At 45.7% G+C, this 16,377-nt stretch overlaps 1 protein-coding gene and 1 long non-coding RNA gene across 12 annotated transcripts in view; one reads left to right on the top strand and one right to left on the bottom strand.

Annotated features, from left to right (window-relative positions):
• Window positions 1-4,011, bottom strand: LOC126639812 (uncharacterized). Its single transcript, XR_007628887.1, has 2 exons — window positions 3,704-4,011; window positions 1-1,951 (listed from the first exon to the last, which is right to left on the bottom strand). It is a non-coding gene; the product is annotated as an uncharacterized LOC126639812 (long non-coding RNA).
• Window positions 4,012-4,414: 403 nt separating this feature from the next.
• The window catches only part of USP34 (ubiquitin specific peptidase 34), a 101,449-nt gene continuing 89,486 nt past the window's right edge, over window positions 4,415-16,377 (top strand). For 7 of the 11 annotated variants that reach the window (XM_050316498.1, XM_050316499.1, XM_050316497.1 and 4 more), the window contains exon 1: window positions 4,416-4,721. In XM_050316498.1, coding sequence (XP_050172455.1) covers window positions 4,679-4,721 — 43 coding nt within the window. In that variant the 5' untranslated portion in view covers window positions 4,416-4,678. Of the gene's footprint in view, window positions 4,722-16,377 lie in introns of all 11 variants that reach the window. The other 4 variants (XM_050316489.1, XM_050316490.1, XM_050316493.1 and 1 more) reach the window with 1 other exon arrangement.

The raw sequence follows: 16,377 nt of genomic DNA, 5'->3' as shown, positions 1-16,377 counted from the left end.
TTTTGGTTTTTTTTTTAAACTAGAATAATTTGGTGTGTGTTAATCTGATTGGTTTAAGTGAACTATTTTCCAATAAAGCTAATATTTATGCAAAAAACAAAAAAAAGCTTTAGAAACGCTTATCTCTGCAGGAAGCTTTAGTTACTTCTGAGAGTTCTTGGCACTGGAAAGCAAGAAAATTTGAGCCTAAGGGGGAAAAAACAAGGAAAAGATGCTGAAAATGATGGCTGAAGAGGCTGCCTGAGGTGAGGGAGTCCCCTTGGTGCTGATGAGGGGCCAGACTGACCCCCAGTCCATTGAGCACTGGGTCAATGATTATTGCTGATCCAGATGCCTGGGGTGCTGTTGGGATTTGCTGGAAGGTATGTCTGTCTACACTTACTCCCTTTCTCCTCACTCACTGGGTTTGTCTCCCAACTGAAATGCTCTTTAAAAACCCTTTTGGTGCCAAAAATGAGGAAAAGAATGTGCCCCTCCCTTCAGGTGCCCATCAGGAAGGCCCCTCTGCACTTGGGTTGTTGAGACTGAACTTACTTTAGGACTTGCAGCCTCAGGAGATCCTTCATTGTCCAATCCTGCTGATTTAGGGTCAGCAGGATTCCCTTGGGAAAAGGCCTGGCCATTCCAGCAGAGGATTCACAGTGCTCCTGAAGTACCCAAAGCACATGAAATCCCAGATTTCAGATGTACAAACCTGCCCCCTGTGCTGCTGTTGGTCTGTGTTTCTCACTCCCTGTTTGTGCTGTCAGTGGGAACAAGCAGAGATGGGATGGACGAGGAAGATTTGGGAAGTTAAAAGAGTATGAATAAAAACCACACACTCAGATTTTTTACTTTTATTTGTGAGTTAAAAGCTGAACAACACTTTTTCCTAGAAGATACACTGGCAAGTCTCTCTTCCAGGTGCCCCATCAATGTGTATCAATGGGGGTCTGGGGTTTTTGTGTTGTGAACGCATTTTAAATCTAATTTTTTTTTTAAATAGTGGCTCAGCTTTTTTCTGAGTCTTGATGTTTACAGACTGTCCAAGAGAAGCTGCCTGGACTCTCTGGTAAGGTGGTTCAGTTGCTGGTGGCACTGTCATGCTCAGAAATGCCTTTTCTGTACTTCCATGTCACATTTTTTGCCTAATGCAGCCAAATTCTGAGTATATTGTCCGCTATTTGGGGTAAATCAAACTAATTGAAACTAATTGAATTTGGCTTCTTGGGGTCTAGTTAAATGAGAACCTTGTTAAAAAGTTAAAAATGCTAAGAGAGCAATGGAAGACAAGTGCTGAAACTTTAAAGGTGGGTTAACTTAGTTCTTTTGCTTTCAGTGGTTTCCAGCACCATTCCAGCCTCGAGCTCACTGATACAAGTGCACTCCCATCTTTATGTTAAAGACAGGACTGTTAGTTCAGTGTTGGGACAGGAATTTTGGAAAGTGTCTGTTCTCAAATTCTTAATCCAGTCCTAAATTTGGATTAAGAATTTTATTTTGCCCCTGTCTTTCATTTCTGTGAGTGACTCCTCTAGAGCAGTGTTGGCACTTTACCAGAGCAAATATTTCCAGATGAGGAGCTTCACAGTCAAGGGAAAGGAATAGGCCTCCTGGGGATAAAACAACCTTGCTGGAATAGCACAGGGAGAGAAGAAAGGTCAGGAGAAAGCAAAGCACAGGAGGCTGATGATAAGGCAGTTACACTTCTGCTAATTTAATCTCAGGTTAAAATCTCTAGTTTTGAAAAAAAAAATGTATGCAGTAAAAGGAATTTGGAGTATTCCGTTCTGCACAAGAGCAGGAGTGACTCAAGGTCAGCCACCAGGCTCAAGAAGGCCCCTTCCTTCTGCTGACTCTGGTGCTTACCTGGTGCTGCCCTCAGATCCAAGAGCTGAGTTGTCAGGAAAACAATATTTAAGGTGTTTCTGGCAGTTCACTTTGATTCTGTTGGTAAAGTTACTTGCATGGCCTGTAGGAGGAAGAAAAAGCAGAAAGTCAATTCAAATCAGATGATGCAGATTGTAGAATGAGGTTTTCTATGATAACAAATAATCTGGACACATAAAAGGTAAGGCAGCACAACATCTACTAAAAGTAACATATATGCACAACATCAACCCCTCTGATCCACCTTCTGATGGATCTCAAGCTCTGGAATTGCTGTAGAACAGAGGGGTGGTCACTACCTTATTCAGGCATGAGCAGAACGTGACAATTGTAATGTTCTGGACTGCTCTTTTATTTTTTCGTTATAGGAGTTTTCAGGCTATCTGGAAGAGATCACACAACCAAAAAGGCCTGGTATATCTGTGTAATTTTAATGACTAAACTGGTTAGTTATTAACTAAATCTCCATAATAGTAATAACCATTTATATAACTAATTAGTTTAATAACTAACCGGCTAGTGCTGGTTTGATTTCTCTCAGTAGACAATACATTGTTTAGAAAAGACTGACTATAAGTTACAACCAATGAGATCAGTAACAAGTTTCAAGGAAGTTTTTTTGAATTTTTACTCACAGTCTACCTCTTGTCTTTTATTAATAATACCCTTTGTTATTCTCAGAAATATGTTTGAAAGACACTTGCATTAACATGTGAATTAAGTACCAGGTAAGGAATCTGTGCCTCATGGGGACACTCAATTTTCTGTATTTGTTTAAATTAGTAAAAGGAAATTTAAGCAGGGAGTATTTAAGAATAGCCATCCTTGATGATAAACCCGACTTGGAAAGTATTTCAAAAACAAGTCGTGATAAGAAGTCCAGATGACATCATTCTGGTATGTTCCTGACTTCCACAGTAGTTCGAGCTGTTGTCTCTTATTTTTAAACAGCAGTGTAATTCTCTTAGTTTAACAAACTGATGCCTCAAGGATTGTTAGGAGGAGGGAGTTCAGGAGAGGGAGGTTACATACACAACCACCACGGTGTTACCAGCCTGGATAAATATGCTCATGCAATGAAACCCAGAACTGCATTTCTCCAATGACATCTGGCTTATTTTAAATGGAAAAAATATGAATGGCCACCGAAGAACTCAAACTAGTTTTTTGGTTTTTTTTCTTTCTTTCTTTCCCCCCTTATTTGGTGATTTTATTTTACTTTCTCCCAAACTATATGGCATCTGCATTGCGGCTATTAATAGATTTGTTTTCTTAATCCTATGTACAAGTCAGTCAAGTGGAAGGGTAGGGAGTAACACACGGACTCACCACTGGGTGGTACTACAGAAATAAAAATTAGCACTTAATAGTCATGAAGTGCCTACTTCGGGGAGAAAAACCAGCCGCGATCTGTCATGTGATCCATATTCCAGTTCCATGCACCTGGGCAAGGGAGCAGGATTAAGAGACGGCAAAAAAAGAAAAAAAGGTGGATTTTTTCCCCCCCTTTTTTAATGGAAAACAGCTGTTCGCCTTAAGACTTGCAATCCACGGCTACGAAACCTTGTTCGAAACGCGCCCAAGGCAAGAGTGAACTGGTAGCTGTAATCAGCATAAATTATGTATCTTCAATTAAAGTTTTTCGTTTATTTTTTTTTTTGAAACAGACCGTATCTTTTAGCGAAAAAACCCCGCTATTTCCAGCAAGTCGCAGATACTCTACGTGCCATTAGACACTGGGCAGAATAAATCGCTGTCCAAGAAGGGGAGGGGGAGAGCAGGGTGGAAAACTACAGGAGGTAAAAATAAATTAATTATTAGCAGAAAACGCTACCGTAGCCCTTCAAACGCTCATTTTCAGGGTCCGGTGCCCGCGGGTGCTCCCGCTCCCCTCAGCCGGGCTGGGCGGGAAGGAGATATGGCGGCAGCTCTTCCGTCCCTCGTCCCGGCGGCGGAAAACGCCAACAAACCATCCCGAAGACCTGGAAAACCGCCTGGAAGCACGGAGCTTCCTCTCTATGGAGCTGGCGGGCTAAGCGCTCCCTTCAGGCGGGAGGTCCCTGAGGCAGCCCGGGCAGCGGCGAGCGCGGCTCCAGGCACCGAAGGAAGGGGCGGGCAGGAGAAGCCGCTCCCCCCGCTCCGTTCCCTGTCACAGCGGCGGCGTGTGCGCGTTCCTGGCGGAGATTCCCGGCCGCGGGAGGCGGGAAGAGGGCAGGGAGAAGGGAAGAGGGCAGGGAGAGGCGCTTCCCGCCCTTCCCCGGGCGCGCGCCCAACCGCCGCCGCCGCCATTTTACCCTCCCGCCCCCTTTCCTCCTCCTCCCCGCTCGCCATCCCGCCGCTCGGAGCCGCGGTGGGAAGGCGGGGCGAGAGGGAAAAGGGAGGAGGAGGGACTCGGCCACCTTCGCCTCCTCCTGCCTGGTCGGAAACTGCCGAGCGGCGCCCGAGCGCCCCGTCCCCCCCTTCGCTGCCGTCCCCTCCTCCTCCTCCTCCTTCCCCCTCAGCAAAATGGCGGCGCGTGGAGTCCCTGGGAGCCAGTGAGTGACTCGGCTTCTCCTCCTCCTCCTCCTCCCCGCTGCCGCCGCCGCCGCCGCCGCCACAGGCTCATTTGCATTGATCAGCCGCCCCGGATCCCAGACCGGCCCCTGCCTCTCCCCCCCCTCCCCTTCTCTTCCCATTCCTTCCCGCCCCCTCCCTCCCCTCCCCCGGTGACCCCCGCCCCGGCCCCCATCAATCATCAATCAGCAGCACCGAGCGGATCAATCAATGGTCGGGAGGAGGCGGCGGCGGCGGCTGCTGCTGTTAATGAACAATGTGTGAGAGCTGCGCCGAGCTGCTGGAGGTGTTAAATGAGAGTAAGTGCGGCCGCCCTCCCCCGCTTCCCTCCCCCCGGGCCGGGACCCCGCGGACCCTCCTCTGCACCGGGTTACAGCCGCGCTTCGCCGCCTTCCTCGGCTCTCCCCGCCCGCCTCGGGCCTCCCGGGCGCGGGGTTCCCTCTCTGCCCGGCCATGGAGGAGCTCCCTCCATGCCCTGCTCCGCGCTTCCTTCCCCCTTCGCTCCCCGCGGCCTGGGGCGGGCCCACCGCCGCCGTGTCCCCGCTCCATCCCCCTTTCCCCCCGGGATCCGCATCCCCGGCAGCCGCGGCGGGGCCTGGCCGGGCTCGGGAGCTGCCCGGGAGCCGCTCCGGCGCTGCCGGGCCTGGGCTGGGTCCCTTTTAAGCAGCAGCAGAGGCGGCTCGGAGCGATCCTGCCTCCCCCTCCCTGTGCCCGGCCTGGGTACGCGGTGCAGGTGCGTTTCGGGCGCCGATTTTCCCGAGGCTGCGAGGGAAGCGGCTCCTGGAGGAGCCTGGCCGGGCCGGGAAGGTGCTCGCGGGTGTTCGGCTCCGGGGGTGGTCTCCGGCTCCCTCCCGAAGTTTCCTCTTCCCGAGTGTTAGCGGGAGGGTCGCAGGGGTGACGGAGCAGGTGTTCCCCCCGCTGCCGCTGACACCGGCAGCGTTTTGGGCACCAAATTCCCTCTAGGCCTCGTGTATCCCTTTGGAACCTGAGCTCCGTGGCAGCCAAGGTACCTTACCGGCTTCTCAGGGGGCTCTGCCTGACGAACAAAGACCAAAAACCCACCATTTGTACGGATGCTGAGGAATTGAAACAACTTACCAGCTGAAGTTTGTGATTAGAGGGAAGTTTTAACCATCTGGGACCTTAAACATGGCATTTTTCCTGGTTGCACCCTGCAAATCCTGTCCCAGAGAGCGAAGCACAGAATGCTGCCTCCAACAAGGTTTGGGTAGAGTTGTCTTCACTCTCACGAGGCCCAATTCCATGTGGTGTTTGCTCTTCCCTAAGATACTACAGCAGTTGTATGGTTTCCTTGCTGGGGAAATGTGATATTCACTGATGGCCGGTGTTTCATTTAAAAAATAAAAATGTAGGTGTAAAAGTAACTTTCAGGAGAGTCCAGAGGCTGGAATAAATCAGATTGAAAGGTCTACATCATAGAGAACTGTTGGGTTGTTAAATTTGTTTGCTGAGTTTGGTGAAGCTTGTACTTCCAATATCTTGTTTTGAAGGAGATATTTATTTAATTTAGCATGCATATCTTATCTTTCCCAACTGGAGAGGCGGGGAATGTGTTGATATTATAGACCAAGTGCTTATAAACAGTAGGTTCAAAATAAGGCAGAATTATCAATGGCATATACAATGACAGCTGCTTGTTGGAAGAGATAACTTTGCTTGGTTTGGTTGGAATGATAAGGAATCATGGATTAAACTTGATAGAGATTGGTGTGATCAAATAGAAAAAAGTTGTAACATTAAATCCGGTATTTCAAGGAACCTCTGAAATTCCAGTATGAATTGATTTTTACAGTTGTTTTAAGGTAATTGGGGTTGAGGCAGATAGATATTCCCATACAGATAAAATAGTGTCTTAAATTGTTATTTATGAGTAAATTTGTCTTTTTAAGTCAAATTTATTAGGGCAATTCTGCAGCACTGTTGCCGTGTAGTTAATTTTCAGAAATGCTGTTCAGGTACCATTAAGTTTGGCCTTCCCTTCAGAGAAAGGAGCTCCTGTAAATAACCAGAACTGTTTGGGGGGGGTGTGTGTGTGTTTGGATACAAAGACATGTGATGGTGCTCCCTTCTCACTGGATGAGAGTGAGTTGGGAGGGGAGGGATGGTTTCTTCTATAACTTCCAGTTGAGTTCTTTGCATTTCTCAAGTCATAACGAAAGGCACGTAATACAGAAATGATGTCAGGCCCGGGGTTTTAAAACACTGCAGCAGAAGTGAAAAGTGGTAGTAAAGAACGAGGTCATGCCCGAAAATGTGTGAACCACAGACTGCCAGCGATTCCTTCTCTGCCCACGGAGCTTTTGGGATCATCCCTGCGCTGGAACTCCCCAAACGGGCCTTCCAGAGAGGGCCAGGAAACAGCATCTTGTTTGGTTTAGGCATTTCTTGCTAAACTAAACATTTGGCCGTGGCCACGTGCTGCCTTTTGTCTGTGTTTGCCCTAATATTTACAAAATGTGGTTCGGTAGCAGCTGTGGGACAGGTCACCGGGACAGTCAATTGACAGCTCTCCAGGTGGGCTTTGGAGAGGAGCGCGTGGGAAGCTCCCGATTCCTCTGTGAGAAGATCCCAACTGAGGGGTGACAGGAGGGTGGAACTGAACAATTCTGCAAACAACCAGGCCTATTTTCATTAGAAGCATATTAATCCCTCTTCAAACTGCTTTAGTGCTGACCCACATGGCACAGCAGTGGGCAGAGGCGATTCTGTCCAGCAGTGACCTCAGTGTAGACCCAGGGTTATGTCCTGGGACGTTTGCAGCTCCTCAGGCCTGGTTTTGGCCCCACAGGCATTGGCCCTGGTTCTGTGGCACTCAGGGGCTGCCTTGGGTCTTGAACTGAAAACCTGTAGTTTGAAAATCTGATTTTTTGGCCAAAGACCTGTTAAGTATATATATTTAACATAATGCTTCATTGCCATGCTTAGGCATGAGAAGCAGGCAATATTTTATGGACAGAACCAGCAAGGTTGGGGTTTTTTGGTGTACATATATTTTTTTTTCCTTCTCTTGCAGCATCTTTATTTTCAGCATTTGAACTAAGTATGAAACCCAGTAAATTCCCTGCTCTTGAAGTTATTTCCTGAGAAGAAGTAGTAATTTCAAGTTATAATTTGATCCAGGAACTCAGCAAAACACAAATTCCCCCATGAAAAGCCCAGGCTTTGGAGGAGTTTTTGCACTATAGGACAGTCTGTTCACTCAAAGAGTCTAATTCCTCACTGAGTGCTGGAGGTTTTGTTAGCATCACTTACCTTCTCCCTGGCAGGGTTCAATAGCAATAAAGTCTATAAAAAACCTGATTCCTGAAATAATCTTCCATAATATAAACATTTTAATAGTCTTTAACAGCAAAACACACAAAAAACCAAGGAAGACACAATTGATAACGTTTTAAGATAAAGCCATTTATTTACAGAGGCTTCAGGACAGATTCTCCTGGCATTAATTAAAGGGGCTCACTTGTATGTGTTGAGGACATTCTGTGCTTTTCTGTTGATTTACAGCATTCTGTATCCCAAACTGAACCCTGATACCAATGCCCTGTGCATTCCTTGCTTTCTCTGGGTGCCAGGTCTTGTCAGTGGAGGGGAGATTGTGTTGAGTTCCATTTGTTCTCCAGCAATCTTTGCATTACTGTGCTGTGCAGAGGCCCTGCTCAGGACAGCTCTGTTCTGCTGGGCACTGCACAGATACCCAGACAGCCTTAACCCCAAAGCCAGAAAATACAGAAGGGTCACATTTACACCTGGGCTTTGCCATCTCAAGTCTTTTCCAGGAGTTTCGCAGGTTGCTGTGTCCCATCTGGAGCCACAGGGATGGTTTGAGCTGCCCACAGATCCATGAGATCCCTGGATTCACTGCCCAGGTGTTGAGTATGAGGTGCTCCGTGCTGAGTGTGTGTTAAGTGCAGGATGTGTCCCTGGAAGTGGGAGAAGTGGGAGTCTGGTTGTCACCCCAGTCCTGACTCAGCTGTCCTCGCAGTGCTGGCCGTGGCGTGTCCCACAGAGCCCGGCTTGGCTCAGCTGCCTGAGAGGCTTCCCTTTGGGATTGCAGCTGATGTTGATGTGTGTTGACTTAAAAACCCCTCGGATGGTTTTTGGTTTAGGTTTGGTTTGTTCTCGTTGTTTGCTTTGCGTTTTATAAAAGGAAGAAGCAAAAAAATTCCACCGTGGAAAGATTGATTTCATTCTGCAGCGGCCGGCGTGGTTTTAGGTTACCTTGGTAGGCCTGGGTTATTCCCAGTTCTTGGTTTCTGGGAACTGAGTTTCTTTCCTTCCCAGCATTCTGCTTTGCTTTGTTCAGTGATTACCTCTTTAGCCCATTTTTTTCTGTAACAGCTTTGCAGTCTTACAGAATCAGTTCCCCCTGATGAGTAGAGGTTTCCAGGTGCTACTCTATTGCACCAGCTAACAGGCCATTTTTCTCCTTATATTTCCTCTTAAACCTTTAGTAAAACATAAAAAACCCCCAACAACCAACCCAAAACAACCCCCCACAAACACTTTACTCAAGCACAGGAGATGGATGTAGACTAAATATTGTCATTTTCTGTCCCTTATCACTGTCGGCTGTCCTGCAGAACTGCTCCCAAAGCGATCATGTCCATAAAACACTTGAGATACTGGAGGGACTTACTCTTTGTGTAGCTTCAGGATAGCCCTGAATTTGGATGCTGAAGATTCCTGACTTCTTGTCACGTTGTTCCAGCCTGTAGGAAGTACCAAGAGTAGCCTTGGAGTTTGGGTGAGGGTGTATTAACCTCGAGGTAGGTGAGGAATTGGAATGTCCCAAAACATTGCAGCATTCAGTTTGTTCCTTGGGATCTGGAGAGGGTTGATACCTTATGCTGTGAGCACTCATGTATTATTTTAGATATCGAGTGCATGTTCTAAGATTATTACAAATATTGCATCATTAACATCCCCTGGTCTGCAAGAGCTGCTCTTGCTTGTTTAGTGGTTACCTGAAAGCTTCAGGATTGATTGATTATTCGATTACCTCTCGTGTTTTGTGCAGATCTAAAGTTTCTTTTGACTGAGGATTCCTCTTGTGCAAAACTGTAAAATAGTTGTCTCTGTTGCATGGCTTTTCTCTTTCAATTTTTTTTTTAAGATTCATCTTTTCTTTCCACTTAAATGATATTTCTGTGTTCAGAACCTCTGCAGAGATTCTGTGGAGGATTTATTGGGGTAACTGCCCAACTTCACTAACCTAAATCTCTCTTGTCTCCTGTTGAGGAAAAGAAGATCATTTGTTTATAAAACTGAAAGTCAGTGATTGTTTCGTGTTTACTTTCGTCTTTGACCCTTTTTAAGGTGATGGGCAGCCAGACTGAAATGAAAATAACTTCATTTCTTATTGCCAAATTGCAGTTATGGGCTGTGGTGAAGTGCTACTCCAAATGAATTGGAGGAACCAGAGGGAAAAAATGGAAGGAGCAACTTGTATCCTCCTCCTTGGGAACTTTCTAAAGTGGAAGGGAAGGTGTCACTGAGAGAAAGTTGTTTTAACTGGTTTGTAGTTGTAAGGAAAAACTCTGTGACTTTAACAGCTAAAAAGCTTCTATTTTTGGAACGATATTTCAGCTTTTGTTCTGTACAGTGACTTTGGTTCACGGTATTTGATGTGATCAGAAATGATTTTGTCCTGAGACTTTTCCTGTTCAGGCTGCTGCAAACTGGTTCTCTCTCATTGCTCAAGTTGCTAGGTCAGTGATGCTGAAGATGAGTTACATAAATCCCGTTCTGCTGAGTTCTGCTGTGAGTTATGGACCACTGACATGGATTTCCTGAGGTGCTTCCCTTTGTATTTAGGGAAATCTCCTGTTGGATAAGTACTTGTAACAATATCCTCAAAGCCACACGAGGCTCTGCCATTGTATTCCTGCCTAGTTATGTGGAGAACTGCAAGGGAAATGAGGGAAGCAAGAAAGGAAAAGAAAAACATCCCTTTCTTCACTTGATTTTCTTGTTTTCTTTCAAAAGATACTTCACCAGTGTAGAACTTGAACTCATCTTTTTTCTGTGCAGGAAATCTTCCTGTAAGATTGTATTTTTAGATCCTTTAGGTGCTCTCTGGCCTTCCCTCTGTAAGGGGAGTTTCCAAGCTATGGAAATCCCAAGCCATTCCTGATCCAAGAGCAAGCTGATGTGCTCCAGGGTGTCCTGGATGTTGTTGGTGGCAGTTCTCAGAACAGCCCAGCTGCTGGGAATGTCCTGGGACGTGCAGGTGTTGTGGAGCATCTGGGACATTGTCGGTGAGCGGATTCCTGGACTCCAAGTGTCGCTCCGGGGATGAAGGGGAAGCACCTTGGAGAGCAGACCTGACCCCATTCCCCTGGCCCTGCCTTGGAGGAGATGCCTTGGATTTTGGAGAGCCAAGGGATTTATCTCCATGGAGGGACTCTCGTGGCTTCAGGGCCTTGTGAGACTCACCCGTTCTTGTAATTCGTGGAATTCCCGTTTGCTTGGTTTTCTTCCATGTTAAACAGTAAAATATATTTCTTAATTTCTAATCTTGACTTCTCACTTTAATTCCTTGCTTCTTGATTTCTCCCTGTCACTGCTTTGCTCCCATCTTCCTGTGTTCAAGTAGCATTGAGTCAGAAAAGCAAATCCTGGAATTCTGTTCCGTGGCCAAGCGATGAGCGGTCTGTGATTTGGCATTTCAGTGATTGAAAAGGGAGAGCAGTGTTTACTTCCTGGTTCCTTTTATTGCTTAGATTTTCTTCTTTTGAGTTCTTCCTTTCAGGTAGCTAATAGGGATTTTTGCAGGCCAAGCTGCACATTTAGAGTTGTCAGGATGCTGGGACAACGTGGAAAAGAATCTCCCCATCCTCAGGGGCAAGTGGTTGTGCTGATTACTCAGTGCTGCAATTAAACAGAGTTGTGGCCATTTCATTTCTGTTGTTTAAACATATGATTTCTTTCATTTTGTGCCTAAAATTGGCAAAGAGGTGAGAAGCCATTCTTTTCACTGTGCTCCTTTCTTTGGGTGAGAATCCATTTGCAGTCGGAATGCTGAGAGTGGACGTGCAACTGGGAGGATCTCGCTTAGGAAAAATATCCAGCTTGTTTGTAGATTGGCCAGGTTTTATTTCTGGAGTTTTCCTGATCCAACATGTGTGGTGGAAGGTGAGCTTTGTGAGGGATCTCTGATGTAAATCCATTGCAGCTCCCTGTGTTTGGATGGAACTCCTTGGGAGATTTTGGGCTGGAACAACTGGAGGAAGAAGCTGAAACTTGTCAGAAAAACTCCAGGTGGAAAAACCACCTTTGGGTGTTGATTGATTGACCTTGATTCACTTAATTTGTGGAAGGCCTGTAAATGAGACTTTGTAAAGGTGACAACTGAGGCACAATTTCTGGATCAGCATCCTTGCAGATCCTGGGTTTCCATCTAGGAAGTGAGTGGCAAAGGTTTTTCCCTCTTTCCACACCAGATTGAAGAAGCCTGCAATTCGTGGCACCATTTTAATAACTGACTTCCACTGGAGAGTTTATGATCCATATAATTGTATATGGAAACAGGGAATATGTGCTTTATGTTGTGTTGTGCAACACTCATGGTCTTTATCTTTCCTTTGTGCTTCTCAGCTTGTTTTGGGGGGATTCAGTAATGTTTTGTCAGAGTTAATTATATTTTTAGGAAGTGGTCAGTTGCCTATTTATTAATTGGGGAGTAATAATAATTATTGTAATTTAATAATAATTCTGAAATAATTCTGTGTGGCTCAGCTGAGGGCACCTTTGCAGTCACTGTGTGCTGGACAGGAGTGTTCATTATTCCTTCTGGGAACTGGTGTAGGATAACACCGGGCAGTGGGAGCTCGAAAACTCCATCAAAGCAACTTCTCTTGCTTAGTTGAAGGATGGTCAGTGCAGAGGATCCTTGGTTGCACAGGCCACTCTGATTTCTTTCACAATTTACAAGAGTTTTCTTCATGTTTCAAATGAAACTTTCATTACAGAGTGTTTCAAGTCATAAGTGTCAGTCTGCTGATGTGATATTTAGAGTAATTTGTTTGATCAGCTTGGTCAGAATTGGAATCAGTTTTCATCAGTGTCTTGGAAACTTGCTGGGTCCAAACAGAACCAGTTTGAGTCTTTCCAGAGTGAGTTGGTTTTGAGCACTGTGGCCATCGCTACAGGTATTGACCCCTCTGCACTTGCTGATATGAGACCTGTAAAACATTCATTTACATCAAAATTACAGCGATTGTGGGGGACATTTGCCCTGAAATTTGAATACTTCTACAGACCATATTCAGTCCTCTCTTACTTCTTTGAGTCTGCTGCTTTTCAGGAGAAATACAAATACCTGTATATGTATTTAACCACTGAATGACTGAACCCACCACGTGTTTCAGAGGATTAATAAACACAGATTTTGCAGCACAAGCGAGTGCAAAATTTGAGTGTCTGTTTGCAAGTTGAGAGAGACCACGACTTTATTGCTTGCTTCTCCTTTTCTGGGTGTTTCATTCTCTTTTTTTGAGTGGGGGTTGCCTGCACCTGTGCTGGTGGAAACAAAGGAAGCCTCGCAGTTGAAGTGCTGAGCAAGCCCTTCTTGGGCTTGACTCTAATGACCCGTTGCCCTCTCATCTCCTTCTTTGAGCAGGCTTAAATATACTTTGCAAGAAACAAATTAATCATATTTGCCTCTCCCAGGTTTTGTCCCTGAAACCTGGAACACACCATTGGATGCTTTTGTTGGAAATCTGCTGGTAATCTGTTGCTTCTGAGGGGCTGGGGTAGCTCAGTTGTGGGCCTTTTCTTTCTGCTTGTGGGGGAAAGCTGCTCTTGTTGTCTGTGACTGATTCACAGGCTGCCAAGTAGTCCAGCTGAACTCATTTGCAAAGTTCTCTCTTGGAAATAGAATGCTTCCTGGAGTAGGTATTTTAATTTTTGCATTCCTTGCTCCTTTTAATTAAGACTAATAGAAAACCTCTTTAGCTTTTGGAACCTCGTTCGCGCAATTAAATCTTTGTTCTACTTACAAAGGAGTTTGATAAACCCTGAGTTCTGTGTTTTCACCTTAAAGCAGTATTTTAGCAAAAGTTCAGAGCTGGAGCATTAAAGAAAAATCATTCAAAGCCAGAGTCATTCAAGTCCTTCTGCATTGTTTTTGAAGGTAATATGTTATTGAAAGGAAGGAATTCAAGTGCTCTTGTAAACTGAAGGCAGGCAATCCTTTATCTGAGCAGTGGGTTTGGCAGTGACAGTGTCAGCCCTGGCTTTGAAATGTACCTTGGGGTAATTAAGGATCTGCTGGGAAATGCTGGGTTTGTGCAGAGCTTGTCCAATCCTGAATTGATTCCTTAAGAAACTTGCAGTGGCTGTTGTCAAAATATTATGATGGGCAGCCTGGCTTTCCACATCCAGCCCGTGTTTTGGTGATGTCAAGCAGACTTGATTGTGTGGAAATACTACTTTAATTGAGCTGGTTTTTTGGAGGTTGTTTTTTAATTGAAAAAGGGAACTATAACAGCTTCAATATAAAGATGAAAACAGAGACTTCCCAGAATTGTAATGTTTTGTCTTGGACTCAGACACAATTTACAATACTGAGTTAAAATAAGACTCTGAAATAAGACTACTACTTTTTTTTTTAAACTCCAGCGAGTGGCACAAATGCTTTGAAATTGCTTTATAGCCGGTTTTTTTCCTTAGTAATACATAACTTGCCTTTCTCTGGAGAGGGAGGACTGCAAGATCTTTGCTGCTGAGAGTCCCAAGATTCTCAGAAGCACCAGGAGATTACAAAGTGCAAGGACACCAGAGATCTTTTCAGAGTCCTTCTGTCTGCCTTGGCTGACACTGCACCCCTGAGGAAGCTGCTGGGGCAGGCTCTCCTGGGCTGTACCACCAGGCTGCTTCCCTCACTCACATCCCCATGGAATTGCAGCAGCCTGGACATCCCACTGCTCATGAGCAGCTCTGAGGGTTCCTGTGTGCAGGGCTGGGATCAGGGGCTCTGAAGAGGACGATGTGGACGCTCCTGGTGGGTCCTCGTGGGCCAGCAGAGCCAGAGCAGTGTGCAGGTTATTCCATCCACAGCCAGATATTCCACAGGCTGCTTTACACCATTTCCTGCTGGTGTTTGATCCAAAAGGCCATCTGTGCACAGCACAGTGTTCAACTGCTGGCACCTCATGGACTTTTAATGGAATTCCTCTGCTCCTCTGTATCCCTGCCGCTCCGTGCTGGATGGGATACTCCTTGTTCTTCAGCCATTGGCATAACCCCACCTGAATGATGCATTTCACGTTCCCATCTAGTCCAGACCAGATTTCCACTGCCCACATTCGGGATTTGTGAACTTTGTCCTGTGTCTGTGTGTGGGAAGAGCGTGAGTTTACACAGAGTCAGAGCTCGGGGCAGGCTTTGTGGGAGAGCTGCAGTTGAACTGCTGGGCAGGGCCTGGCTCCTGCAGCACCACAGCTCTGTGTGACACTTGAGGGGCTGTGTCTGGGCTCATTTACACTGGAGTTCACTGGGGTGCTTCTTGGTAAAACCAGCTCCAGAACGTGAAACAGCAGTTGCTGTGTCACGTTCTCTTTGGGAAGGTGAAAGTCATAAGATGCCCTTAATCCGGACAGTTGTTGCCTTAGGTAGATTTGACAGCCATATCCAGAGGGGGCATTTTAACCCAAAGCAAACATGATGAAAACTTGAGGGTGGCATCACTTCTGAAGGGTGACAGTTGTGAAATTTCGTGCTGCTCAGAGTCAGCTGCTGCTGTTTTGCTCCAAAGGGCATTCACATATTGTAGTAAAAGAAAATCGGTGTTTGCTGGAGAAGGTGAGGGAGATAGGATGGAAGGGGAAATGCAGGGCTGGAAAGAGAGAGAACTTAGTGGTGTTTGCAGAGACGGAAGATAAAGGCAGCAGGTGCCTCAGATCAGCTCATTTGCCCTGTTCTTAGAAGTCTGGTCTGGTGGATGAAGATACCAAGGCTTTTTCTACTCCTTATGCAACTTTGCTGTGCACTGGAATGCTGAATTAAAACTCCTCAGATCCTTCTGATCTCCAGGTGGCTGTGAGGAGTTCCACAGGTGCTGGATGCTGGGGATACCAGTTGGAACTGCTTTTTCCTTACTCTTGAGTAGCTCCTGTGTTGCTTAGACTTGCAGACCTCTGTCAGATTGGTTGAAATTGCTTTAATGTTCAAAAGTTTGTGTCTGACAGGCCAATGAGGGGATCACAGTTTGTTTTTTCTGAGGAAATGAGACTTTAAAAGTTGCTAATTGCTGTCTTTAGGCTGTTACATTTTCACAACATTTGTGCTGTAGTATTTGTGTACTCTGTAATACAAGACTTGCAGGAAAGCAATATATTTCTAAATATAAGAAATTTAGAGTTTGATGTAGGCTTAAAATGAGTTCAGGTGTGTTGTGGGGTGGAAGTGGGTGTAGTTATCTGTGATGAGCATCATAAAGGCAGCATTGAAGGCACTCAGCACCTTAACCAGCCATATAGAATTTACTGCTACACTATTTTGGGTTGCAGATCTGATTGTCCCTATGTTAACCTGGCAATTAACAGTGGATTTAATACTGAAAAATTAACTTTTACAATTTGTTAGTACATTCTTCTTTGGTGTTTCTCTTTGCTAATGCTTATCTAGCCAGTGCTCTGGGATGCTTTATGTTATGGAGGCTCAGAAGTAGAAAGAAGACTTTTTTTTCCCCCTCCTCACTGGGAAGTTGGAGGGAAGCTTGGATAGTTAAACTCTGGCCCTTAACTTCAGGATGGCTCAGTAAAGGTCAGGAGGAACTCTGGGAATCAACCTAAGGCCATCAGGAATTCTTTAGAATGAAAAAGAAGTCATTCTAACAGGTGAAAGTAGAAAGGGCAGACCTCTCGGTGCGTTCAAACGAGCGCTGGTTCTCTGTGTGAACGATGGCACTTGCACACATTACAGATGGATTTC

This window comes from Myiozetetes cayanensis, unplaced genomic scaffold, assembly GCF_022539395.1.
Source record: "Myiozetetes cayanensis isolate MyiCay16 unplaced genomic scaffold, myiCay2020 scf2-11, whole genome shotgun sequence".
Lineage (NCBI taxonomy): Eukaryota > Metazoa > Chordata > Aves > Passeriformes > Tyrannidae > Myiozetetes > Myiozetetes cayanensis.
Note: the sequence above shows the minus strand (reverse complement) of the source record. Positions and strands in the feature narration are given on the sequence as shown.